The sequence below is a fragment of the Pleurodeles waltl genome, chromosome 6 (genome assembly GCF_031143425.1).
Source record: "Pleurodeles waltl isolate 20211129_DDA chromosome 6, aPleWal1.hap1.20221129, whole genome shotgun sequence".
Taxonomy (NCBI): Eukaryota; Metazoa; Chordata; class Amphibia; order Caudata; family Salamandridae; genus Pleurodeles; species Pleurodeles waltl.
The window spans coordinates 693,238,505-693,265,192 of NC_090445.1; the positions used below are offsets into that span (position 1 = coordinate 693,238,505).

A 26,688-nucleotide genomic window follows, 5' to 3' on the forward strand; every position below is an offset into this window, starting at 1 on the left:
CGGACAGAACGTGGAGAGTGAAAGGGTCAGGTAGAAATGGTACAATGCCAGGATCGGACAGAACGGAGACAGAGAAAGTTTCAGGAAGGAATGGGACAGTGACAGGATCGGACAGAAGACGGACAGAGAAAGTTTCAGGTAGAAATGGGAGTTTGACGGGATCGGACAGAACGGGGAGAGTGACAGGTTCAGGCAGAACGGGTACAGTCAGAGGTTCGGGCAGAACGGTGGCATTGGGAGGTTTAGGTAGAAGTGGGCTGTGAAAGGTTCAGGCCGAAAGGGAGGACATACGTGAGAAAAGGGGGCGCAGAAAGGCTTAAGGCAGTGAAGCAGAGTCCCCCCGAGCGAGACGCGCGCAGGAAGGAGGCACAGAGACGGGGGCGACAGTGAGGTGTGAGGAGAAGCGGCGGGGAAGTCGAGGGGCCCGATGGGGACACATGCAGAAAAGTACCCAGGGAGGGGTGCGGGCAGAAAACGGGCAGAGTGAAGTACACAGGCCGAGAGCCTACTCGAATGCACACAGCAGTCTGCGAGAACAGAAAACACACTCACTGACCTGGGCAGGTGAGGGGGCTACAAGGCGAGGAGCTCCGGCCCCTCCGAGAGTCCCTGCTGCCCGCCTCGGGACAGAGGCAGCCGGCCCCCCTCCAGCCGTCCTCCGGGTCCTCGTCGTCCGAGGACAGCGAGGGGCTGCTGCAGCGGGCGGTGGTCCGGGCAGGGCCCTCCGGCTGGGGTGCGTTGGTCGTGCCCTGCAGGATGCTCTGGATGCTGAAGCTGGACAGGGGTCCGGGGGGGCACTTGGTGACCTCTTCCTTGGTGCTCATCCTGGGGGCATAAGAGAGAAGCGGAGGTGTCACTCCTGGGGGGGGTCAGCTCAGCCCCCGCCGGTGGTCCCAGCGCGCCCTCCCTGGCTCTGCCCTGGACAGCCTCCCCGGCTCTGACTGGAGAGAGCGGCTTCGGTGCCCTGGGTGCCCTGCGCTTTGGTTCGAAGACTCCCTCTGGGGACCAGGGGGCGCCCCTCACTGGCAGCTGGTTGTCTGAACTGGGGGTTTGGTGGGTCCTAGTTCTACCCTAGTCACAGCAGGTTTTCCTGGAGATGCCAACTCGTTTCTGTGCGGTGCCTGCTGGGAGGTCTCTTGCCCGAGTGTGCAGGGCCAGCAGGTCGCCCCCTGGGCTGCAGGTCCCCTGCCTGGGCCGGCTGCTCCTTGTCTGTTGGCGCCTGTGCTGCCAGCTCTGGTTATGGACCGGGCTGGCGGGTCTGGGCTCGGGCTGGCTGGTCTGGCCGGGGAGGGGACGCTCTTGCCTGCTCTGCCAGGTGTTGCCTAGTTCGGGAGGTCGATGCCTGGGCTGGCAGGCTACGCACACTGCATGCCTCCCCTTCACATCCCTCCTGATCTCAGGGCTGCTGCCTCGTCTCCTCATTTGCATGAGGTTTCGGCAGCGGAGGGCCAATCACAGGCCGCCGGCAGCCCGGAAATTTTAAAACTGCACAAAAATCCCTGGCCTGGGGCGATGCTGCATGCGCAGGGAGGGTAACTTGATCTGAGCATCACTGCCGGATTACCGGCTCCGATGAGGAAAGCTCAGCTACTAGCCTCGTACCACCCCCGCCCCCACGCACCCACAGGGTCATCACCCCCTCATCCCCGCCCCCACAGGGTCAGCAGCACCCCCTATAGAGGCAGGAGGTGGCGGTGGTGCAGCAGGAATGTTAGCTAGGAAAATGCCCCCCATCCCCTAGTTTGACAGCCAAATGGCCATAATGAGGGAGCAGTGGCCCCTCGTAGCCCTGGGCACTGCCACTGCACCCGCTGCACTATTGATAATTATGCTCCAGGGTGCCACATGCTCAGAGGCCGGTGCCAGCTCGGCTACATTGGGGAGTGGCGGGCTCTTTGCACAGACCCCCTGCCCTGACCCTACTTAGTAGCTACATTCTGCTTGCCCCGACTGCGGGTGGGAAGGGTCTCAGCTCACCCAGAGAACTATGGTAGCCCCGCCCCAGGTTGCTCATTCCCCAAATAGCTCCTGCCTTTCCTGGCGGGTGTATTCCACATTGACAGCTCCCTCCCTCCCGGCTGTGTATGCTCCACTAGAGGTTCTCTTAGCTGTGAGTACCCCTCTACAGCTCCCCCACCCAGCTGCGCACTCCCCAGAGCAGCCCCCCCCCCCCCCCCCCCCCCCCCCAGGTATGCGTTCCCAGGTGACGTTCCATCACCGCTGTAGATTCACACCACAGCCGCTCCCAGTGCAGCGCCCCCACTGGCTGTGCTTTGTCCAGGGCAGGTTCCCTGTATTAGTCGCGTGGTCGTGTACCCTTCCGTTGAACTCCTCCTCCCGGCCGTGTGGACCGCTTCGGCCCCCTAACCCCCGCCCCCGCCCCCACCCCTGTGTTTCCCCTTCAGGCTCCGCACCCCTGGCAGACCGTCCCCCTGGCTGCGTGTCCCTGGTTCAGCTCCCGCTTCAGGCTGCGTGTTCCTCAGCTTGCCCCTTCAGTGTATACCCAAGGTCTGCTGCCCCTCCCACTGTGTTTTTCCACGGCGGCTCCCCCCCAGATGTAAAGCGCTGCCGGTGTGTTCCCTGTATAGCTCCTCTTCCCACCTCTGAATTATAGGGCTGTTCTTCCGTCTCACTCTGTGCATTCCCTCGGCAGCCACAGTCTTGGGACTCTGTGCTACTGCAGTTGCTCTTTTCATATACATTTCCTTCCGCTTTTAACAATGAGGTGGTACAAACAGCTGCACACAAAAGACTGTTGACTTATAGAACAGCGCCTTGACGCTTGCAGGGGACACAGCCCCATTTGTAAGCGCCCACTTACTACTGCCCAATACGGGGGATCTCTGCCGGCTACCGTCGTTGCAGGGTGCCTGCTTGCCCCTTTTCCCCCGGCTGCTCGGATAGAGGCCGCCTTTGCGTCTTGGGACTTGCCGGGGACATGAGAAGCCCACAGGCTGCTGGCGCCAGAAATCCTGGGCCGAGGCATTAGCGAAGGTATCGGTGACCTCTGAATCCCCAGCCTTCCCTCTCCGCGGCACACTGAGGTATGAGAGGAGCTCAGCTCGTGCACGATCCCCCAGGCAGGGGTGTAGAGGGCCCAGCTCCTGCAGTCCACCCCACCGCGGGGGTGTAGAGAGCTCAGCTCCTGCAGGCTCCCCACACAGGGGTGTAGCGGACCCAGCCCATCTTTTCCCAGCCAAGGGGCGCGGAAAGCCCAGATGCACAGTCTGCACCCTATAAAGAGGTGCAGAGACCCCATCTTGTGCAGTGTCCCACACAGAGTTGTAGAGATCCCAGTATCACCACTCTCACTTCACCCAGGGGTGTAGAGGTCACAGGCCATGCAGTTCCCCCTCTCCACCCGGGGGTATAGAGACCCCAGCCCGTTCCTTCCTCACCAGGGGTGGTCCTCGAGGACCTACCACCCTGCTCCCATTCCCTCATTTGCTCTGTAATGGTGTAGGCCCTCCCAAACCTCGAGAAGTGCAGTGATCCAACGCCCTGACCCATCCCCAACCACCCAGGGGTGTGACTGTCTCCCACATACAAGGCACACTGCCTGACGAGGACCTGCTGACATTTATGGACTTTAAAGCAATCGAAGTTCAGTGGTGCTTTAAGGCCTGGGCAAAGTGGCATTTTCCCCGAGCCCCCACCTCTCCGGGGGTCTCCTGGAAGAGTGATCTTTTCTCTATTCATCTCACCTGGATTACTCTAGCTCTCTGCCCGCCTCTAACTCTCACTCTTTCTCTCCCTGCCCACTGTCATTCTAAGGATTGTGACACTGGGCAAGACGCGCTTCATATGTCAGACACTTTTCAAAAGGTTTAAGTATAATTCAATATTGTTTAGTATCATGCAGATTTGAATTAGCAGAAAATGTGTCATAAAATTCAAAGTTGTTCTAAACAGAGGCCCCAAAAAAATGTTGTCGGAGCTCCAAAAATCCATAAAATGACACTTATATTGATACGTGTCCAGTGTTGCCCGCCCAGGAGATGGAGGTATTTTTAATATAAGGTATTGGGTATTATAGCTACTTGCTTGCATGCCCATCCAACTGGGAGACCTATCTGCCAGTATGACAGGACAGGGCCGAAAGGAAGAACGAGCCTGAGAGGAAGGAGGTCTGCGCTTGAGAGACCAAACCTGAGTGAGGAAGGGATGACAGCAAGAATTTCTATCCCTGATAAATACAGACCTGCCAGCTTACATGGTGCCACCCCGTGACACACGTTATCACCTCCCTTCACAAGGTCACCTAGTGAGGAGCCGATATCACACAGTGGTAGCAAAAACGAGCTGAAACCCCTGTAAATAGTAGATTTCCAGCAAATTTTCAGAGATTTTGAACCGCCAATGGTCATCAAGGTGTGTGAAAACACCCCAGGACATGGCACCAGCCTCAGCAAACTCTTTTTCTTCCTTTCAGAGGAGATTTGGGGGCAGGGTGGAGGCAAAAGTGCCTCTTAGGTAATTCTTGGCACAAGGCCTCTCCCCCTCAAAGACCCCTTTTTACATTGTTACATTTTTGGTTTAGTTGGAATGCATAGAGAGCACTCACTAGGGTGCTCCGGGGATCATCCGCACTGCAACTCTCTGGTCTTGAATCCCTCAGTGAGTGCCTCGGCAGCCCAGTCTCTCGTCATACATTTCCAGCTCTCATTCCCTCACTGAGCCTCTCTGGTGCTCACTTCCTCAGTGAAATCCTCTATGACCACTTCTGCGCCCTCCTGTGCTCACTCCCTCAGCAAGGTCCCTCCCTCAGTGAGTGCTTCCAGTTTCCACCCCCTTTCTGGCAGCCCCTGCAGTTCAGTGTGTTACTTGAAGTCTCTTGAACCTTATCTTACTCCCCAAGAGACCCTCACTCTCACTCCGTCATCAGGGGTCTTTGGAGTTCAGAGAAACCTTTCTTAAATCTAGCTGCTATAAAGTAGACTGATTTCTACTAGGCTTGCTATTGGAAGATGGCGCATAGGAAGGCACTCGATCTTTCCAGCTACTCACCATCATAGGGATGGCTTGGAAATCTTCTGCATGGCGACTGATAAGAGGCTCTGTAGAATCAGGCCCAAATAGATGCTTTTGAACACGCTTGGGCTCCTTGTTGATTCTTGTAGCGTGGACTAAATGCTTCATGTAGACTATGTCTAGCCCAATTTAACCACCCTAACGCACTCACCTTTCTGGTAATCTATGCCAAGATAATCCTCTCCCATGTTGCGGACAGAAGTCCCTGTCTTCTTTATTACTGAGCCTTTATAATTAAGACTCCCAGTTTTCCATTTTTACTGATTTTTACTGAAAAATACAGACAGGAAACCATCTATTTTCCTGTCGTTATTTATTTTTAAATAAGGATAAATACATAAAATAGGTTTTCTTTTGCCTGATTCTCACTACTGTCTATCATGAGTGCTAGGTCAATTACTGTTTAGATTAATGGACAGGGGAGCTATAAAAATAAAAAAGGGGATCTAATGTAGCTTGATAAACTGCAGCAGAATAGCTGTTTAAGCATCTTTTACAATGCAAGTGGTTTCAAATGACTGTATTGTACTGTAAATCGCTAAACCCATTGGACATTCAAATAAAAGTAAACGATTGCTGATTAAATAAATGTGGAAATATACCCATTGAAGCTTCATTTTATAATAAATATGGATAACTACAGATATAATGAGCAAAAATAATTATAGACAAATACAGACATAATTTAAAAAATACCATAAAACCGGAGCCCTAATCATAATACATGCCAGTTTGCCCTTTCTTTATCTCCAGCGAGCTCATTTAATGACTTTATTGGGGCTTAGCTATGAAATGATGCACATTGGTGCACTATTGTTCAGCACTTCGTCCCTTGTTCATTTGACATTTTTGATAACACCTCCCCTGCTGCAATGCTTTTTCCCTTCCCACCTCTCCCACCTATCCATGCCCTCTATCCAAAGTACATTTACTGGATTTCTGTCTTCTGGATTTGGAATTTTCTGGACCATAACGATTGATCCTGGTTTTGAGTGAATCTTGTAATGTATTGGCCCGTTCTAACAACGCTAGTGGAATTAAGAATTCCACAGCTTCAGCGAAAGAGATGGAACATTTATTTGAATTATTTCAAAAAGAGTCTGTGGGGTTCACATTCCTACTGTGTGCCTCTAGGGCCCACCCCTCATTCCTTCACTGTGGTGCCCCCAGAGCTGCTCCCTCACTGTCATTCTCTTGAGTGCACTCACTCTTGGGTAGCCACTGGAGCTCACCACGTCCCTTCCTCGTTCAGCACTTCTGGAGCTCACCTCTTCCTTGGTAGCATGAAAAAGCAGCTAAAATACCACGAAAAGCCATTTGTGTTGTGTTCAGTACCTTTTAGGTTTGGCTTGGAATGACAGGGAACAATCAGACTTTAGAACCGAAGTGCACTTTCAAATACCTCAGGTTACTGTAAGCCACAAGCTATCACGGAGAAACCATACAGATCATGTCTTGGGGAAGGTGCAGGCAGCACCCAGAGGCATGATCAAATCCACAAGCTGGTACTGCAACATCGAACCCTACAGCCTAGAAACTGCAACCCAAGCCACACTTGGAGGCGTTGTGCACTGAAGCACGGACATTTGGTGAGGAACATTGGACCTCTCAGCAATAGGGCTTATAGAAAAAATGGCCAGCTTACCAAAATCATCAACATCATTGCAGGAGAAGTAAATTCGGGTTTTGCTCCAATAGTAACCCCCCTTCGTTTTTGCTGCCAAGAGACAGTTCAGTACATGAAATCACCTGTGAGGCAGAGCATGGAAAGAAGCCTTAAACTTAAAGGACCAAATTAGCATGTTCCTATACATGTTGGACATTGAAAACCTGTTGGTCCCAAAACACACAAGCAGGCTCAGAAGAACCAATGTCAGAAATCTCTTGGAGCAGCACTGACACGAAAGAACAGCTACAACTAGAGGTAAATCAAAGAATAGTCTAATCTGTCTAGAACTCATCACTTCGAGACAGATCAAGAGAAGTTCTAGCCCAGAGCAACACTACCACTCAATGAACGCCTGGTCAGGAGACATCAGACCAACCCATTGGCACGTCCCATCTGCGGGTATCGCTCAGAAACACTAATGCACTTTCTTCTTTTATGCAGAAACTATCATCCTGTCCACACAAGGACCATCTGGCCGTTACTGAAGGACTCAGCAGTCAGATTCCTCTTAACTGAACGCTCCGAAGCAGCAACTGCACGATCCTGCTGCTTTCAGGGTGAAGCATGGTGGCTTTGAAGGAAAGGATCGAAATCAGAAGAACTCTGAAAATACTAATACTAGCCACTGATGCACATTTTGAAGATAGGATTTCTTACAAAAAGACAATTTTATTTTATTTTATAATTCATGAAAGGCCACTGGCCTAAAGTGCTAGATATATAAATATATATTTCATTAAGGCATGCCCTATGTTTAGGTGACATTGGAAAGATGCTCTTTGTGTGATTTATAGAATTGTAGGCATTGTGATTGCAGCACCAAAATAGGTACGCATGCATGACGTGGATTTTTTCCATATTCGTGTCAAGAGTAGAACCGACTACTGTAAGAGCCAATTCTGTCTGTAAACCTTTCATAAAGTGCATGAACTTCACACATCCTCAACCTCCCCTGGTACAGTCCCGCCTTCAATTGGATGTCTGTCCATGAAGCAGAGAGCCCGCTGTAAAGTTCAAATCCTACTATAGAAAGTGATTCAGGGCCCTGCCCCAGCACATCCTTCACAAACAACACCTCAATTCACTCCCACTCACAATTGAGCCTGGGCGAAATTTCAATTATGCCAGAGTAATCAGATTAATTTCCGAAATTCTGCGTTTCTTTTTGACGTGGAATAACCAGTACTAGTGTGACGATGCCCGCTTGTGTAATTAAGAGTAATTTGAGAGAAAACAATCCTACCTTGAGACCACAGTGATTGAATGCGAGCAGCTGCTCACCTCGCTCTTCTGTGTAGTTGCATTGGGTGCTTTTCCTTAAAGCAAAGTGCATCTTTGTGTCTATGTTGGGCGCTAGGGTTCATTTAGAGCCACGAAACTAGTGCTAAATGCCAGGAGTAAGTTGGGGAAAAATCCTACCCCAACAGCACATTTAACGAGCTTGAGCAGCTACGTACGCTCGTCATTCATGTTCTGTTGCATGTAGCACTATTTCTTAGCATAGCATGCATACCAGAATCCATTTTGGGCATGTGGGGGCATTTGTGCGGTCAGAAAAGTGTGCAAAATACAGCATCACTTTTGTCAAATAGTTCTACTCAATTTCTCAGAATCTTTTAGTAATTCTGCATGATTACACTATAAGGAATCACACGAGTTACACCCACCCCTACTCACAATTTGAAAAGTGGCAGTCTTAAACCTTCTTGTCACCTTAAAAATACCCTAGCATCCACATTTTATTCTAAGAGCCCAATATGATTTTTTCACTAGACCGCTCCTCCTACTCAACTGATCTGCCAGCTCTTTCACATGGTTGAAAACAACATACTCTGAAATGAATGACTGAAGGATTGAAGACCTGTCAACTTCCCATTTTACCTGTAACTTTTCGTTTCACCAGGGAACATATCGCCAGTATGGATGCGCTTTTTTATTTGACTATATGTATAATTTGTGACCGCTGTTTTCTTAGTCACAAATTGTCAGTGCCTTCATCGGACTCTACATGTAGTTACCCAGTGTGACTGTTGAACAAACAGCCCTATCTACGGTTGTAGACAGCTGCAGAAGTTTGTAAGTTTGGGGTCACCAACTTTGTGTAATTTTTTAACCTATTTCTCTGTTGAAAATTCCACAGACAATGATATATATATATAATTGACAAAAACAGCAATTTCTGAACTTGAATAGTTGCCACTCTCACAGGTGTTTTCGGGGAAGATAATTTCACCTGCTCCTACCCCTGTTGTATTATGTTCTCTTCTATGTGCATGTGTACAGTCCTCATAGAATCCACTTTGGAGCCAGACTTTTGCAAAAATAGCCTGTTTGTACATCACTGCACTATGTGACTGTATGTGTATTGCGTTTGTTTCTTAGTTTTGTCAGAATACATAGGTGATGTTTGACTTTTAGTCTGTATGCTTCTGCGTCTGTATGTCTTTGAGCAACCATTAAAAGTGATTTCTCCGCAGAGGTCAAGGATGGAATGCGATTTGACGCTGTGTTACTTTCTCCAAATCAAATGTTTTTATTTTCTCTCCATGAGGGATAAATACTAAGTTTGCACCCCCAGCATAAATGTAACATCCATCTTCAAATCTTCCTTGCATGTTTTCCCATCACTCTGACAGTTCATCTTCCCACCTTTCAAAGAAAAGTATCTCTGGCTTCTGTTCTGATATGGAATATGTTAGTGCTTATATATACATCCATATGTAGTGAAGTCAATATATCCTATCTGTATATGTATCTGATTATATATCTAAGATAGATAGATAGATAGGATATCTTATTTATCTGGATAGATAGATAGATAGATAGATAGATAGATAGATAGATAGATAGATAGATAGATAGATAGATAGATAGATAGATAGATAGATAGGCTATCTTCTCTGTGGGCTTCAGCACATTAAAGCCAAGTGTAGTGTGCTGAAAGAGAGGTAAGAGAAACATACTTTATGTATATGTGTGTTTATGCATGCATGACCCCCTCCCCCTTTCATTATGGATTTCGGCCAGAATGGATAATAATGCTCAGGAGGGGTTGGGGAGAGGAGGGGCAACGGGGGCTTGTTTCCCACTCCCGACATATAACCCATCTGCCCTGGGGCATGGGGTCCCAGGGCCATACAGAGGCTCGGGGAGGAGGGCCAAGTGCTCCCTCTCCCCAAAAGAAATATTTTGCACCCATTGCACCACTCCTCCAGGGGGTTTATCAAGAGTGCAAGCATTTGTGCAAAATTTAAAAAAAAAACATTTTGGGCCCAGGCGGGGTCCCTCTGAGACCCCACCACCATGCCTAAGGGGTCAGGGTATCCCTAACCCGCCACCTTTATGTCTTTTGTACACTTTATTTAGGATTCCATCCTAAGATAGCTGCTGCAACATCCTTGTTGATGTGGTGGCAACCAATCAGATCTCACCTCGAGATCCCTCAGACCTACGGATTCTCTGCAGTGTGATAAATGTACAAAGTTTTTGAGCATTAATTGCCCAAAACCTACTAAACGGATTTACACCAAATCACAAAAAATAACTCCTTCTGTACCATGATCTAGTTTTCTGCCCGAATTAAGTGTAAATCACTTTATCTGTTTGGGCTGTAGCTGTGTCAACAGTGCATTTGGAAAAATGAATGGGAAAAGCATGTTTTATAAACCCCCCCGCTTCCCCCCCCAATAACCCTTTCTCGGCCCCTGCTTGTTGAATTACCTCAAAACTTTCCAGGGTGGACCTGAGATTATTTTTTTGTGAAGATTTGTCTAATGGTACCAAAGATATAAACAAACCAAAAAATGTATTTCCTATGAAACATGATCCTAACTATAACTACCCAGTGGCTGATATATCACCCGCTAGCTGATATATATTCAGTGAAAAATACAAAGGATAAATTAACATTATAATTGGGTACAAATTTCAGTGACAACACCATTTTTACGCTCAAAAACTACTCAATTTCACCAGTTTTAGTTCTCTCTAGTAACTATAACTTGTCCCTTAAAGTAACAATAACTCACTCCCGCGCCATGCAATGCTAATTACCCCATATTACATCACCTATGACTTGTTCTATCACATTATTGATAATATTACTGCAACATCTGAAATAAACTCATTGATGACAACACAGCTTAGTGGAGGTGTGAGTTATAGTTACTTTAGGGCACAAATTACTTGAGAAAACTATATTTCATTGAATTTTTAAGTTTCTTTTAAATGTAAAGTAAAATAGAATTATAATTCCTGGTTATAACATCACTTTAACCTTTGGTTTTTCAGAGTAAATATTTATATATATATATATATATATATATATATATATACATATATATCTATCTATGATAGAGAGAGAGAAGAGAGATAGAAATATAGATATACACATACAGACACACACACACACACACACACACACATATATGTGTATATATACCAGTGAGTATTAGTGTGGCCCCATCAAGACATGTTAGAACTTATTTGGAGCAAATGTAGCATGAAACACAAATTTATATATAAATATGGACTGCTGCTGAGGTTCATAATTTGATATATTGTTGGATCTAAGCATCTATGAGATGTCACAGTGTTTACATTGGCTTAGGCTGTAGGCTGAGTGCTATATGAGCAGTCTGAACTCCTATGTGTCAATGGAAGTAGACCATGAACCCAAAAACTGCAGTCCAGGCCCTGAGGACGTCCTTGTGTTTGATGGAATGCATTGGCTTGGCTAATTTGCATGTTTTGAAGGACTTTTTAATATGCAATATAGATTTTCATGAACCCTGGATTGCAATGGATCTCTCATGATTAGGATGCTGAAATGTTGTATGAAGATACTCTCCAAAAGGATTCACACTACAAAGTGTTTTTGTTGATGGAATTATATTGATTCTGATTGAGGGGCATATATTGATAGGGGTACAAACTTATATACGGGATGGAATTCGGACTTCTATAAATGTACAGTTATTTTTCAGTTGGGATGTGTAAAGTGCCATCTGTCAAATTACTTAGTGGTGGTTTATATGTAGGCAAACAAACTTGAAGGAGGAAGAGCATCATGTTAATTAATATCTACATACAGAGTGTGAGCCATGTGACAAAGCCATAGTTGAGTTTGTAGGTAAATAAACCATAAAGTGCAATCTATATTTCAAATATGAAACAGCACAATGTTTCCTTGTAAAAATGCTTACATGCTTGAGTATATGTCTAATAGAAAATGTTCAGTTAGTGCAATCAGTGGGTTGTGAAGGTGGATGGAAAGTGGATGATGGTTGTGTTGTGCTGTTGAATGTTTTTTATTGCTTTGTTGTGTTGTTGTGGAACACTTTTGCTGTGTGTATTATGATCTTTTGTGTGGTTCTATTATGGTATTGTGTAGTAGTATTATGTAAAGTTGATTATACTCTATTTAGCTTTATTATTGTGTTATTATGATGTGCCTGTGGAGTTGTAATATGAAATTGTGTTGAGGTGTGCTATTTATTGTGTTGGGTTTGCATACTGAGTTCTTAGAAGTGTGTGATGTTTCTCTGTGTTCAGGCGGTGTCATTGTCATCTTGTAATTGTGTTGTATTATATTGTTTTTTGTGTTTGTGTTAATTTGTTTTTCACATGTGTTGTTGTATGGTAGCACCTTGTGTGGTCTTGTTGTGGAGATCTTTGGTACAAGTGTGATATTAGTTTGATATTAATGTAGTTTTGATTGGTTGTTAGTGAACTGCACTTATAATTCTAAAAAGCTGCCTGTGTCCATATTGATTGACACTTGCCATGGGACGGTCGCCACTAGGTAGTTATAGTTATGGTCATTGTTTCCAAAGAAAAATAGTTTTTTGACTTGCCTATATTTTATATATATATATATATTTGTTTTTTCTCTTAAAAAAACAAAGGTTACAGGGACGTTATAGTTAGGTTCATGTTTTAACCACACAAAACCATAGAAATTCAGCAGTTATACTTATGATAAGAAACTATAACTCATGGCCTAAAGTTACTTTCCGGCACGAGTTATAGTTTCTTCAGATAAGTATAACTGTAACTGCTGAATTTCTTTGGTTTTGTGTGGGTAAACATGAACCTAACTGTAACGTCCCTGTAACTTTGTTGTTTTCCAGTGAATGTTTGTTTTTTCAATGTAAAGTTTTATATATATATATATATATATATATATATATATATATATATACATATATATATATTGTATGTTAATACAATCACCTCTGCGCACAGCTGAAGAGGCAAGGCCCTGCACCCAACCCCACCCCCCAAATGCATCCAACCCCATGCTGCACACGGCCTTTGGCTATGAACGGCAGTGGTATTGTGTTTGAGAGGGTGTTTTTTTCCATTGGGCTTTGTACACGCGGATACTTCGCAGATTTACACTGGGGGATGCACTATGTGCAATGGTGGATTCATGGATCAGCCCCCCAAAAAGTCTACATTTTGTGCCCATGAGGGGTTCCTTAGAGAACCCTCTATGTGTCCTATGGGGTCAGGATACCTCTAACCTGACCCCTTATGTGTGTTTTTATTTATGTTTTCTCCCCTGGGGCCCAGCCAAGAAACAAAATGGATGCTGCAACTTTCCTATCAGGTTGCACCCTGCCAATTAGGGCCTTGCTTTTTGCTTAGATCCGTGGGTACCCTCAGGTACCCCCAGATCCATGGCGGATCTTCATCCCTAGATAACTATGTGTTTTCCTTTTAATAACCTTGAAAGGACTGAACAGCTTTAAACCAAATCACTAAAACCAAGATCTGTGGACCAGGCTCTGGCTTCCTGCCAAATTTGGTGCAATTCAATTCCCTTCAGCTGTTCAAGTTGTAGACTAGTCTAAAGATTGCAAAATCCCCATAGACATAAAATGTTTTAAATGTTTTTGGACACCCCCCCCCCTTTTTTTTCTTGGCCCAGCTTGAGGAATCAGCATGAAAATGTCCAGATAGTTGCTAAAGTACCTCGTTTCACTACTTTTTAAAAATACATGAAGATTTGTCAAACTGCCCCAAAGTTATTAGCAAAACAAAAAACTCTATCTACGGAAAAAATTGTTCATAAACATAACTAAATAATGGCTGGCCCTAAATTTAACTCCCTACTGGCTATTGCCAGTGGGTAATGAGGTGTGTGCGAGCGCGCGCGCCTGGCTCAAACCGTATCTCTGTGCACATGTAGCATCTGTGATAGCCCCTCTGAACCTGCTCGCATTTGAGCTTCTAACACTGGGAATATCTATCGCTGATTTATTATCAGATTTCTGGGCCAGGCATCTCTCCCCAAAACACCCCCTCCTCCCTCTCTCCCCTCCCCGCACACCCCTGACCATCTGCCTGGGTGCCCCCCAGCCCATTCCCGCTCCTCGCGCTGGTCACAAATTCTCGAACCGCTCGGCACATTTCATCTACAAAAAAAAAATGTGACCCAGAAAACTGTCATTTGATGACATAAGCAGCGTTTCTTTTCCTTGAAGTCGCGCTCGAGGCAGGTTATGAAAACACGGACTGAGCCTGTAATATCTCTGTACCCTGGGGTGCGGCTTTACGGACAGCCGTGCGCTCTGTATATGTGTATATGCAGCCCTCCCCCTGAAGCTACGGAGTTGCCCATCGGTCACCAGCTCTTTTCCTAAGAGGACTTTTTCTTCATTTTGTTATTTATTTTCTTCTTTTCCTCCTTCCTCCTTCGGTGTTTCGTTTTCATTCGTTACCCTTCCTTCTTACTTTTGTCAGTTCCCTCCCTTTTCCTCATCTTTTGGTTTGTCATCCTTTATATGATTGTTCTTTCTATTTTAGTTGTTTAGACCTATTTTGGTTTGGTTTGTATGGAATACGTGTGTGTGTTGATAAGTACAAGTATATGCAAAAATAGACTATTATATATCAGTGTGTGGATTTATGTCTGGGTGTCCGCTTATGTGGATTTGTGTATCTGCATTTGCGTGTGTCTGGGTGCGTTTTTTTATTTACGTGTAAGTATTTTGCAAGTGTGCGTATACATAGAGTTCCATATATTAATATGTGAGTTCACATGCTTCTGGATGTTTCTGGTGTATCTGTGTCTAAATTTGGATCTGTGTGTCTTTAAATGTGATTAGGTTGTTGCATATGAACGTGTGTGTGTCTGGACATTGCGTGTGTTTTATTTAGTAGGGTTCCCGGATTTGAGTGTGTAAGAATACATTTGTGTCTATGAATGTGCGTACGCCTTTGTGCCTCTATGTGCGTGTGCATGTGTAGACGTGTGTCTAGATTTGTGTATCTTGTGTGTGTGTGTGTGAATAAGCGTCCGGAAATGGATGCGTGTTTATATTTGTGCCTCTATATGTGTGTCTCAATGAATACAATTTTGTCTATGAATTCACGCCCATGTGTCTGCTGTATGCGCTTGATGATTGAATACGTTTCTATACATAAATATGTGTGTGTGTTTCTGGCCGTTTATATATATAAACATGTGTGTGCTTGCATGTATGGTTGAATATGCTTCTTAATGAATATATGCATTTGTGCATGTGCGACTACCTCGCAATGCGTGCACATAAACACGTTTCCTTATTTGAATGTGTATATTTGTACGTGTTTGCATGGATGAATACGCTTCTTAATGAATGACTGTGTAATTGTTGTCTGTATGCAGGTGTGTACGTAGATCTACACATGAAAGTGTACATATTTGTGCGTGTGTGCAAATGCTTCTCTGCGTGAATGCGCGTGCGCGCGCCCAGCCGCCGGCGCAGCAAGGGAGGGTCCTCTCTGGCTCTGCTGCGGCAGCGCGTGGCCCCTGTGAGCTCACAGCAGCCCCAGGGCCCTTGTAATCCACTGACAGAGCCGGCTGCCTTTGACTCTTTCTGTTTTTAATAGGGCTGCTTGTCCAAAAATGAAATTCAAATCAAATCAAATCATATGTACAGAGCGAGGAAGAAAGAATTACAGTACATGGCACTATAGAAATCAATACAGAAAAATGTCAGGACGTTTTAAAATGACATTTTCATTAACTCGGAAGCAGCAGATTCTGTCTGCGATATTGAATAAAGTACTTATAATATAATTAGGTATTGGTCACGTGCCGGCTGTTCCCCTGGCCAGGGGGCTAATCTTTAACTACTTAACGGCTTGATAGACTCGGTAAATGGACTAATTGATTGGAAAAAAGGACCCAGCGCTCTCGCTTTCTCGCTCTTTCTCTCCCTCTCTCTCTCTTTTCTCGCTCTCTCTCTCTTTTCTCGCTCTCTCTCTCTCTCTTTTTTCGCTCTCTCTCTCTCACACACTTTGTATTTCTCTTTCCAACCCCTTCGTCTCTTTATCCATCCCCTTCTTTTTCTGTTCTATGCTTTCTCATACTGTACGTTCATCTTCCTCCTTCCTTTGCCCCTCTTCTCTCACTCTAGTTCTCGTCTGTCCCGCTCCATCTTTTTTCTAACTCTCCCTCTTTCTCCCTCCCTGTCTCTGCTATCTCTTCCTCTTTGCAGCTCCCTTTCTGTGTCCATGTCCCCTTCCTTTTTTCTCTCTCACTCTTGCTCCTCTTTCAGACTCCCTGTCTCTGCGCTCTCTCATTCCTTCCACCAGTCTCTCCTTCTCTCTTTAACCCCCTCTCCCCGACCTCTCTGTGTTTGTATCTGTTCTTTCTCATTTTACCTCGCGCTCTCGCGTATTTCTGTTTTTTGTCTTTCTCTGGCTCCCTTTTACCCCTTTCACATTTCTTACTCACCCCGTTCGCCTAACAGCCTCGTCCGCTCTTTCTTCACCCCCTCTCTTTGTATCCTCTCTCTCAGCCGGCCTCTTTGCTCTTCCTGTCTGCACTCTTCCGCCTCATTCTCCCCGTTTTGGTCTCTGCCACACCATCGTCTCCTCTCCCACCCTCCCTGGCTCTCTGTTTTCTCCTCTGTTTTGCATTTTTCCTTTTCACTTTCTTCCTCGCACATGCTCCTCGACGCTTCAGCCCTCTGCACTCTTACCCCAGCACCACTTCACTCTTCCCCTGTCACCCCTTCACCCTCTCCCCGTCACCCCTTCACTCTCTGTCCATCGCTTCTTTCCCTCGCTTTCCTCCTGCCCGTCGCTTCTTTCCATCCACTTCCCAACCCTTCATTCTTCCCTTGTTCTCCCCCCCCCCCCCTCTGCCCTCTTGCCTCGCTCTCTGCTCTCTCCTCTCTCCCGTGAGAGGGCAGGTGCAGGGGTGGGAGTCAGGGGCAGTCGTCTTTAGCACATTAACCTTTCCCGGGCTGTGCGCAGGGGTCCAGACACATTACAAATGGTCAGCTTTAATCATGATGTCAGCTCATTAACCCGCAGAGACCCCTCACTGCAAACCCATTTCAGAGCCAGTCCTTCACCGCCCAGCTCGGCCGTGCTTCCAGCCCTGCCCGTCCAAACAAACCTCCCACAAACCTGCTTATCCCCAGCCCTGCCTGCCCCCGCGTGCCCCGCAGCCCTGCCTGTGCTCTTGTCCCTGCCTGTCCATGTAGACCTGATTGCTCCCTGCTCCTGCCAGTCCTGTCTCTGCCTGTGTTTTTCATCCCTGCCTGCCTCAGCCCAGCTCCTCCCGCCTGTTTGCCAGGCCACCCTGCTACTTCAGCCCTCCCTGCCCACCCAGACCCGCCGGTGCGCAGCCCACTGGCCCTCGCCCCTGCTTGCCTTCCTTCCTCACCCGGTCCTACCTGACCCCAGTGCCGCTTCCTAAGCCTGGGTTTCCATACCTCCGGTCCACCTAGACCTGCCTGTCTCCAGCTACATCTTTCTACCAGTCCTGCCTGTCCACCCAACCTTTCCTGTGCCTCAAGACCACCTGTCCTCGGTCTTGGCTGTTTAGCGACACCTGGTGGCTCTAGAGTACTGACTTCGCGTCCTTACGCCAGGTCTGCGGTTCACCGTTCTCGACTAGGCTCCGTGGTACTAGGTGTCCCGCAGGCCTTTTAATCTCCCACCCAGCCCTGTCTGGCTTCATGCCCCCCAGCACCGCCTGTGCCTCAGCACCACATGCCCCACAGCCTTACTTTCTCCCCAGCTCTGCCTTACCTTACTTACCTGCCTCACCTTACTTACCTGCCTCCTGCACCAGCAGTGCGCGTGCATACCTAAGGCAGCCCAAACAGCAACTTGTTTATGTGCCAATATATGCACACCTGTTTCTACATCCACACTATTATATGTACACACAATGTATCACCTCAAAAGATAAAAGCCACGCGCACTTGAGCGACTGCACCAACACACCGAGCAGTAATTTCTCCGTCGTGGTTTAATGTGCGCGCCTCCAGCGAGTGCACACAACAGAATAGGTAGGGTTCCGATGTACGAAAGCCCAGAGCTGCTGTCTTCCTGAAACTTTTCAGATAATTGTTATGTGTGTATGTTGCGTAGCCTATAGTCTGGCATTTATATTAGTGGTCTACGAAATGGACTTTTCTTATACGCAATTACGCAAACATTTGGAATTGTATGCTACTTTGCATAAAATTATGCACATCGCGAAATCTTGCGGGTTTTTATTAGATGCGGTGGCACACTTTACGCTAAAAATAGCGCAAAGAGTTGGCAATATGTGCTTCAGGGAAATTACCAGAATGGATTTGGCATTGGGAATGTTAGGAACAGTCACAAAGCCAACATTTTGCGGGCATTCTTTTCTATTGCGCTTTTCCAGCCCAAATGGTTGATTAAATGTGCGTTAGTGGTGAGAAAGTAAACGCAACCTCCTAATCATTTAGTGGGCGCCTGGGAAGGAGTTTTTCCACGTGGATTAGAAAAACACAGGGACAAAAACGATATTGAAAAACGAATTTCCTTTAATTTTAATGGGTAAGTTGTCCGCTTGTAGAAAATCCGTAGAAGTGGAGGAGGCTGGTGTTATTATGAGAGCTTAATTTTCATATTTTCTCAGACATACACCTTCTTTTGTAAACTGGCCTTTTAGGTAGCATTAGTGAGTGTTAAAGAACAGACGTTGCATGAGGATGCCCGGGGGGGGGGGGGGGGGGGGATGGGCAAACTTTCCTTTAGTAAACCCATTTAGCGGTGCGTCCCTGTTAATGGTGCTCAAGTGGTTTATCTGTAGTAGCGCCCTAGCTGTGCTTCCCCAGTGGTGATGCTGAAGTATTGTTTCCTGGTAGTGGTGCTCAAGTGGTCTATCTCCAGTAGTCGTGCTCAAGCGGGGCATCCTTGGTAGTGGTGCTGAAGTAGTGTGTTCCTGCTAGCGGTGCTCAGGTGGTCCATCTCTAGTAGTGTTCAAGCTGTGCATCCCCAGTGGTGGTGCTGAAGTATTGTTTCCTGGTAGTGGTGTTCAAGTGGTCTATCTCCAGTAGTAGTGCTCAAGCGGGGCATCCTTGGTAGTGGTGACGAAGTAGTGTGTTCCTGCTAGCGGTGCTCAAGTGGTCTATCTTCAGTAGTGGTGCATTCCTGGTAGTGGTGCTGAAGTATTGTTTCCTGGTAGTGGTGTTCAAGTGGTCTATCTTCAGTAGTGGTGCATTCCTGGTAGTGGTGCTGAAGTATTGTTTCCTGGTAGTGGTGTTCAAGTAGTCTATCTTCAGTAGTAGAGCTCAAGCGGGCATCCTTGGTAGTGGTGCTGAAGTGGCTTATCTGTATTAGTGCTCAAGCTGTGCATCCCCAGTAGTGGTGCTGAAGTAGTGCGTTCCTGCTAGCGGTGCTCAGCTGCATCTCTAGTAGTCCATCTCTAGTAGTGTTCAAGCTGTGCATCCCCAGTGGTGGTGCTGAAGTATTGTATCCTGGTAGAGGTGCTCAAGTGGTCTATCTCCAGTAGTAGTGCTCAAGCGGGGCATCCTTGGTAGTGGTGCTGAAGTAGTGTGTTCCTGCTAGCGGTGCTCAAGTAGTCTATCTCTAGTAGTGTCCATGTTGTGCATCCCAAGTAGTAGTGCTGAAGTATTGTTCCCTGGTAGTGTTGCTCAAGTGGTCTGTCTCTACTAGTGCTCAAGCTGTGCATCCCTGGTGGTAGCGCTGAAGTAGTGTATTCCTAGGAGTGATACTCAAGTTGTCTTCTCTAGTAGTAATGCATTCCTTTAATGATGCTGAAGTAGCCAGTCCTCGATTGTAGTGCTCAGGCAGTGTATCCCTGGTAGTGGTGCTCAAGCGGCCTATCACAGGTAGTAGTGCTCAAGTGGGGAATCCATGGTAGTGGCGCTGAAGTACTGTGATCCTGGTAGTGGTGCTGAAGTGGTCTGTCTCTAGTAGTAATGCTCAAGCGATGCCACCCTGGTAGTGATGCTGAAGTAGTGTGCTCCTGGTAGCGATGCTGAAGTTGTCTTTCTCTAGGACTAATGCTCTGATGATGCTTCGCCGATAGTGGTGCATTCTGGAAATTTGTCTTTTCTGAAGGATCACACCAGATTTTTTCCTTCAGTAGATGAACCCTATTTAGTTGGTATTAGGACTCTGTGTAATTTACCCCTTCTAACCAGAGGTAAAATGCTTGTGTTGCCCCTTTCAAGCATGATAAAATTAACATACACATAATTGACACCTTTAATTTACTTATACGTCTCTAGTAAATGGTACGATCTGTATCTAGGGGTTGTAAATTAAATACTACAAGTGGGCTGCAACACTAATTGTTCCACTCACTAAAATAGCAATGAAAACCCTTGTCTCTGGCCTGCCATGACAGCCTGCAGTGCAGCCTTAATCTGCCATTTTGACTTGGCCAAATAACCCCTTTGCCAAGCATACACCTTCATTTTTAATGCTTTTCAGTATGCCCTAAGGTATGCACTAAAAGCTCATAGTGCAGGATATTTAAAAAGTAGGTCATGTATATTGCAATTTTTACGTATCCTGACAGTGAGAAACCTACAACCACTTTTTTCACTGTGGCAAGGATGGCCTCCCATAGATTAACACTAATTTACTGTATTACATTTAATAAGAGCCAAATTCAGTTTGGCAACAGCTAGATAAATACTTATTCCACTCATTCTAATTGTAATTTTAAATCCTCTTGAATGGTAAAGTTGGACTTTAAATTATTATTTTGGAAATACTACATTTAGAAAGTTGGCAATTCGTGGCTTGAAGTTCTAGGGCCTCTCTGTAAGTGGCCAGTAGCTCCTGAGCTGATGATGGCTCTCCCACATAGTAATGTGTATTGGGGCCAGAAGTGGGCAGAGTGTGCCTGGTTGTTGAGGGGAGCAGGTCTTCTAGACAGGATGGCTGGGGCGCAACTGGACTGCTGCCCAATTGTAATTCAAAGGACAGCCAGGGGCTGTGCAAAGCCCCCTGACTTTAAAACAAGCCTACTCTGTCTCTGGAGGATGCAGCTCAAACCTGTCACCCCGCCCTTTGTTTTCCCAGCCAGACTGCAGCCAAACCCAAGGGAAAGGAAAGAACTGACCAGGACTAGATTTAAATGTGCCCCACCCACAGGCTGGCACCAGCCATAAAAGAGGCATCCCCAAAACCTGAAATTAGAACACTCCTGGTTCTGAGAAGATTTAGAAGGAGGACTACCCCGCAGTCTGAAGAAGGAAGATTAGACATGCTTGCCTTGAACCCAGGCCCCCAAAAGTGACACTATGGGTCAGCTGGCTGACCCCCTGTTTGAGCCAAAGGAGCACAAGCTACCACAGGCCTTTCCTGCTTTTCAGCTGGCCACACCCAACAGGACTGTGCCCTGTCCCCTCTGCTGGCCTGTGTGAGTGAGAATCCTGACCCCAAAGTGCTGGACTGAAGGTCCAGGATCCTTGACTGAAGCCAGAGTGTACTTCTCCTCGCTTAACGGAAAGTCTCACCGGACCCGATGCAGAGCAGCACAAATCAATGCAGGACCTTTCACTGAAGCACCATGTAGCTCCTGACGGGTGGCTTCCCCAGGTCTGATGCAGGGCGATGAAAAGCCTCACATTGCAGTACTGCCCAGCTCCTGATCGGAGGCTTCACCAGATCTGACACAGGGTTGTGCAGAGCAACGTATCTCAGTACCACACAGCTCCTGATCACTGGCATCAACAGACCCAATGCAAAGCTTTGCATCGCAGCACCATGCATTCTCTGCACCAAGGACAGCAGGTACTACTTCTAGCAGGCCTAACCTGGTCCTGTATCAGGCCTGCGCTCCATCATGGTCGGCCTTCATTTATGACTTTGTCATGGTCTGGTGTGACTAGATACCCACAGTTGGCGCTTTGTGCCTTTTGGTGCTACTTTTATCTAAAACCTTAAAAACTCATGAATCCTGTGCTACTGATTGGATTTTTTTTGTTTTGTTGTCATTCCTTTCTATTCAAATATCTTCTATTTTTCTAAATTGATTTGGGGATGTGTCTTGTGTTTCCACTTTATTACTGTTTGAGTGTTGAAAATACTTCACAGATTACCTAAATATTACATCTGACTGCTTCGTACCAAGTAACCAGAGGGTTAAGAACAGGTTTATTTAGTGACTTTTGTAGTTTGCCGTGACAAAGATTGTGATTCTTCTTTGAAGTGAGTAATCAACCTCTTCAACAAATAATACCATTTCTTGCAGTGGTGAACTGGTGCATCCCTGGTAGTGGTGCAGAAGCTTCACATTCCTGTCACTATGCTAAAGTAGTCAGTCCTTAGTAGCAGTGGTCAAGCATTACAACCCTGGTAGTAATGCTCAAGTGCGAAATTCCTGGTAGTAGTTCTCAAGCAGCACATCCCTGGTAGGGATGGTAAACTGGTGAATTCCTAAGGCAATGCTCAAACTAAGGATCAATTGGTGTGTCCCTAGAAGTGAAGCCAAAGTGGTTTATCCCAGGTAGTGATGTGGAGCAGTCAGTCCCTGATAGTGTTAACTAAATTGGTGAATCTCTGGTAGTGATGTTCAAGTGATGCACCCTCTTAATAATGCACAAGCTAAGAATCACTGTTAGCAGTGCTTTAAATGGGCCGGTACTCTCCGGTACTGAGTACCGGCACTTTTTTATTTTGAGAGGGAGAGTACCGGCATATCTCACGAAAAATGTAATACTTTTAATTGGAGAGTACCGGCACTTCTCGGAAACAAGCAGGTACTCGGGTACAGAGTACCTGCACTTCTTTTTTTCCATTTAAAGCACTGACTGTTAGTGATACTCAAGTGGCGCATCCCTGGTAATAATGCTGAATTGGTGCATTCCCGTGGTAATGCTCAAGTGAAGAATTCCTGGAAATGGTGCTTAAGTGCTGTGCTCTGGAAGTAGGCCACATCCCAGGTAGGGATGCTTAAGTGGTGCATTCCAGCGGTAATGCTCTGTCTGACAAATCTTGGTGGTGTTACTAAAGAAGTGTATCCCAGGTAGTTATGTGGAAGCTAAGTACCTGGTAGTGGTACTTAAACAGTGCAACCCTGTGAACCTTAAGAGGTTTATCTCGGTATTGATTCTGAAAAGTGGTGTGGTGCATCCTTGATAGTGGTGTCGAAGCTATGCATATCACTTACGCGGTGCCTCTCTGGTAGTGGCGCCGACCTTATAGTGCTGCTCAAGTGGTGGGTGAATCCCAGGTAGTGAAGCGGAGGTGGTGTATCCCACAGAGTGAGGCAGAAGCTGTAAATGTCTGTTACCACTACTCAAGCAGTGCATCTCTGGTAATGGTGCTTAAGCGGCGCATCTCTGGTAGTGTTGCTTAAGTATTGTATTTCTAATAGTGATACTCAAGTGATGCATCCCAGGTAGTAATGCTCAAGTGGTGCAACCCTGGTCGTGATGCTTAAGCAGTTCATCCGTGTTAGTGATGCTCAAGGGCTGGGAAGCATCCTTAGTGGTGAACCATAAGTGGTGTATCCAAGCAGATAGTCACTGGTATTGGTGCTCAGGCAGACCATCCCAGGTAGTAGTACTTAAGTGGTGTATCTCTGGTAGTGAGGCGTAAGCAGTGAATCCCAGCTGCAGTGTTCAAGCAGCGCATGCCTGGTAATGATACTCAAATGGTGCAGCTATGGTAGTCATGCTGAAGCAGTGCATTCTTGGTAGTGGTCCAAAATCTGTGCATTCCTGGTAGTGATGCTGAAGTGGCGCATTCCCGGGTTAATGCTGAAGCAAAGAATCCTTGTTGTGGCGCTAAAGTGTTGTACCACTGATAGTGATCCTAAAGGGATGTGCATCCCTGATAGTGACGCTGAACCTGGGCATACCTACTAATAAGGCTCAGTGAGTGGAGCATCACTTTAGTAATGTGCAAGTAGTGGGTGCTTCCTTGGTAGTGCAGTTGAAGTGGTGCATGCCTGGCAGAGAAGTTCAAAAGGTCTGTAGTCTTTGAGACCGCAATCATTCTGTCCTTTGGAGGATGAAAGGTGTGACTGGTGCCTTTGAACACTGCATTCAACTGTTTGCTTCCTTACTAAGCAGGAGGACATCATCAGTGTGTCATGATTTTTCTGTAACGCCTGCATGCACACCTACTTCAACACTTGTCCCTGTCAGCACATGTCGTTAACATCAACATATAGCCCCTACACGAGTTGTTGGTCACAGGAGGTGTCAAAATATGTTATATCATGCTCACTTCAACAGGGACCTATGAGAAATACTGGAAAACACTGGAAACTAATTTTGAGCTGGAGATGTTGCCCCTAAAAATATATAATCACTCACCTGCCAGCAAAATATATGACTAATGAGTGCGGTACCTCAACATTACTCAAAGTTAAGATCTTGTGCGTGTGACCTTCTCTCCCCTTAAGACAACAAAGAATGCTTCCAGTTCTTGACTTTCACCTACTAATCCTTGCATTCAGGGGCGTCAGTCTAATAATTTCAATGGAAATAAGTCAAAACTACATCATCCAGAAGTGATCACGTCATCACTCAAAAGCCGGGACCAGAAAGTGTTCATAGCGATATAGAGTGAGGAGACCACCCTAGACGTTGGCTACGACCCTGGGTACAACCTCTTTTAATGGGACAGCAAGTAAACGTATGTTTAGACTGAAATATCCTTGGCATGGCTTTGGAGAACGTGCCACCTGCCCAAGGAGCAGCTTCAGATAACACATTTGTGACCACGACAATCATCCTTGTACATTGAGGGAACCCCCCCCTTTACATAGGCTGAAATCCCACAGAATGACTCTGAGGCCCAGAAATGGTGGAGAACCAACAGTGGTTACTGCCCTCTCTACTCGGGCTTCTTGAGACAGGTAATGGTAGCAGCATAGCTTCTAGTGAAAGGACAGGCTTTTTTACTTTCAAATGTAGATGATTACTGGCCTCTCATGTTTTAAAGGTTCTGCTAGTCCCAAGTGACCTGTGTGCCAGGTCTACGTATGACACAAGGTGAGAGTGAAGCCTTTCGGTATGTTTGCCTGGATGTGGAAGTGAATCAGTCTTGGCTTTCACTTGTGTGAGGGGCTTGGAGAAACGTTTTCTATCCTGAAAGCCTGCAATGTAAATGTTCCAGTGCCTCTCCATCATCCTACCTCAGACTAGGATTGCCCTCCTATTTGATACCTACTAGGACTACTGGTGGATTGTCGAGAGTGGAGGAGATACCTGTCTGGAGTGGAACGAGGTTCTCTGGTGGACCCTGCACGGAGATCCTGGCTAGAAGAGGTGACTAACAGCTCAGATACGTGAGGACAATATTAGGAGCCATCTTGTCCCTTGAGAGGTGGTTACCCATGAGTTGCCAGTGACTGGAAATACCAACTGTAGTCTACATTACTCAGGTCCAGTGAAAGGATTATCTACTAGTACATCTCCAGTTGCTTTGTCGTGGGTCTTGAAATGTACCTTGGCCTCACTCCTGGCATGAAGAGAATCGGTGAGGTAGCTAGGTGTGAACTACATGTCGCAAACCATAATAAAATGTGTGCATTGGTTGTAGAGGTGACTTTACTTTTGTGAGGCTTTGATTAACATTGCTCCTGCTGTGGACACCTGCCAGTGTGGACAATCGTTGCCCCCAAAGGGGGGCTTCTCAGTTGAACACATTTTATGACTTATGACACTGAAAAAACGTAAGCAGTCTCAGTGGTTGCAGAGTTATACTGTGAAGAAAATATTGCTCTATAACGGTGATCTCAGTGTCTGAGCTATGGGACCAAATTTAGTCCCCCATCATGGCTGTGGGCTCCTGTGATGTGCCCCCTTCTGACACCCTCATACTCCATTATTTGTGAGAGGGATCTTCGGCCATGTTTTAGGTAATAGGTTGAGTTTGGGTCAGTACAACTCCTCCCAGGTTGGGATGGAGCCACAAAATCTCACAGAGCAGTGTAGCACACAGATTTAATCTTTCTTTAGGTGTGACTATCACAGTTCCTGTGGAACAAGCAGCCGCATCTGAAAGGAAACTGTGCAGGCGAGCTGGTATTTCGCTCCTGCTCACCAACTGCACCAGGACCTGCGCTGCTCCTCTGCTCTGCGAGGAGTTTTTCTGTTTCTCCTATGTTCTGTATGTTTCTCCTTTGTTTCTTTGCAGGTTTAAAAGAGGAGGGAGATCAGAGAGCACCTTCTGCTCGCGCTCTGCATTGAGTGGTACCAGATACACAATGGCAGCCCAGCGTGCCTTACTGGGTGCGGCACAGGTTTGAGCCTAGCTCACCTGACCCAAGTTTTGCTCAGTGGCAGCTCTGATGGGGGCCCTGGTGATGCAGGCGAGGGTTGCTGTTCTCTGGGGAAAAATGTGCCTGGTTAGTTTTTTTTAGCGCATGTGGGTCATTTGATGTGACCTGCACAACCTGAGGAGGGACAGTGTGCACTGCACGAAGCCTTGAGCTGTTGGAGCTTGGTGATTCAGGAGCCAGCCCCAAAGCAAAAGCTTCTTAAACAAATAGGGGTTCTAGTATTTTATACTAGTTCTTGGTTGTTAGGGACTAGCTGTGGGTCTTCCTACCTCTTAACAGGTCTGTTTTTGACAGTGGGGTGTTGTGAATTGCACTTACAGTGAACAATTGTGTGTGTTTGAGTTTAGTATTGTCTGCAAGCAGGACCTGTTGGTCGTTAGCAGTCTAGCGGGCTAGGATGTTTTCACAGAACCTTTTTTGATAGGCGGTTCTTCTTCCTTGAAGGCAG

At 46.5% G+C, this 26,688-nt stretch overlaps 1 protein-coding gene across 1 annotated transcript in view; it reads right to left on the minus strand.

Annotated features, from left to right (window-relative positions):
* Positions 1-26,688, minus strand: part of HMX2 (H6 family homeobox 2) — a 79,140-nt gene that overhangs the window by 7,522 nt on the left and 44,930 nt on the right. The window contains exon 2 of the mRNA XM_069239139.1: positions 557-825. Coding sequence (XP_069095240.1) covers positions 557-824 — 268 coding nt within the window. The 5' untranslated portion in view covers position 825. The remainder of the gene's footprint in view (positions 1-556; positions 826-26,688) is intronic.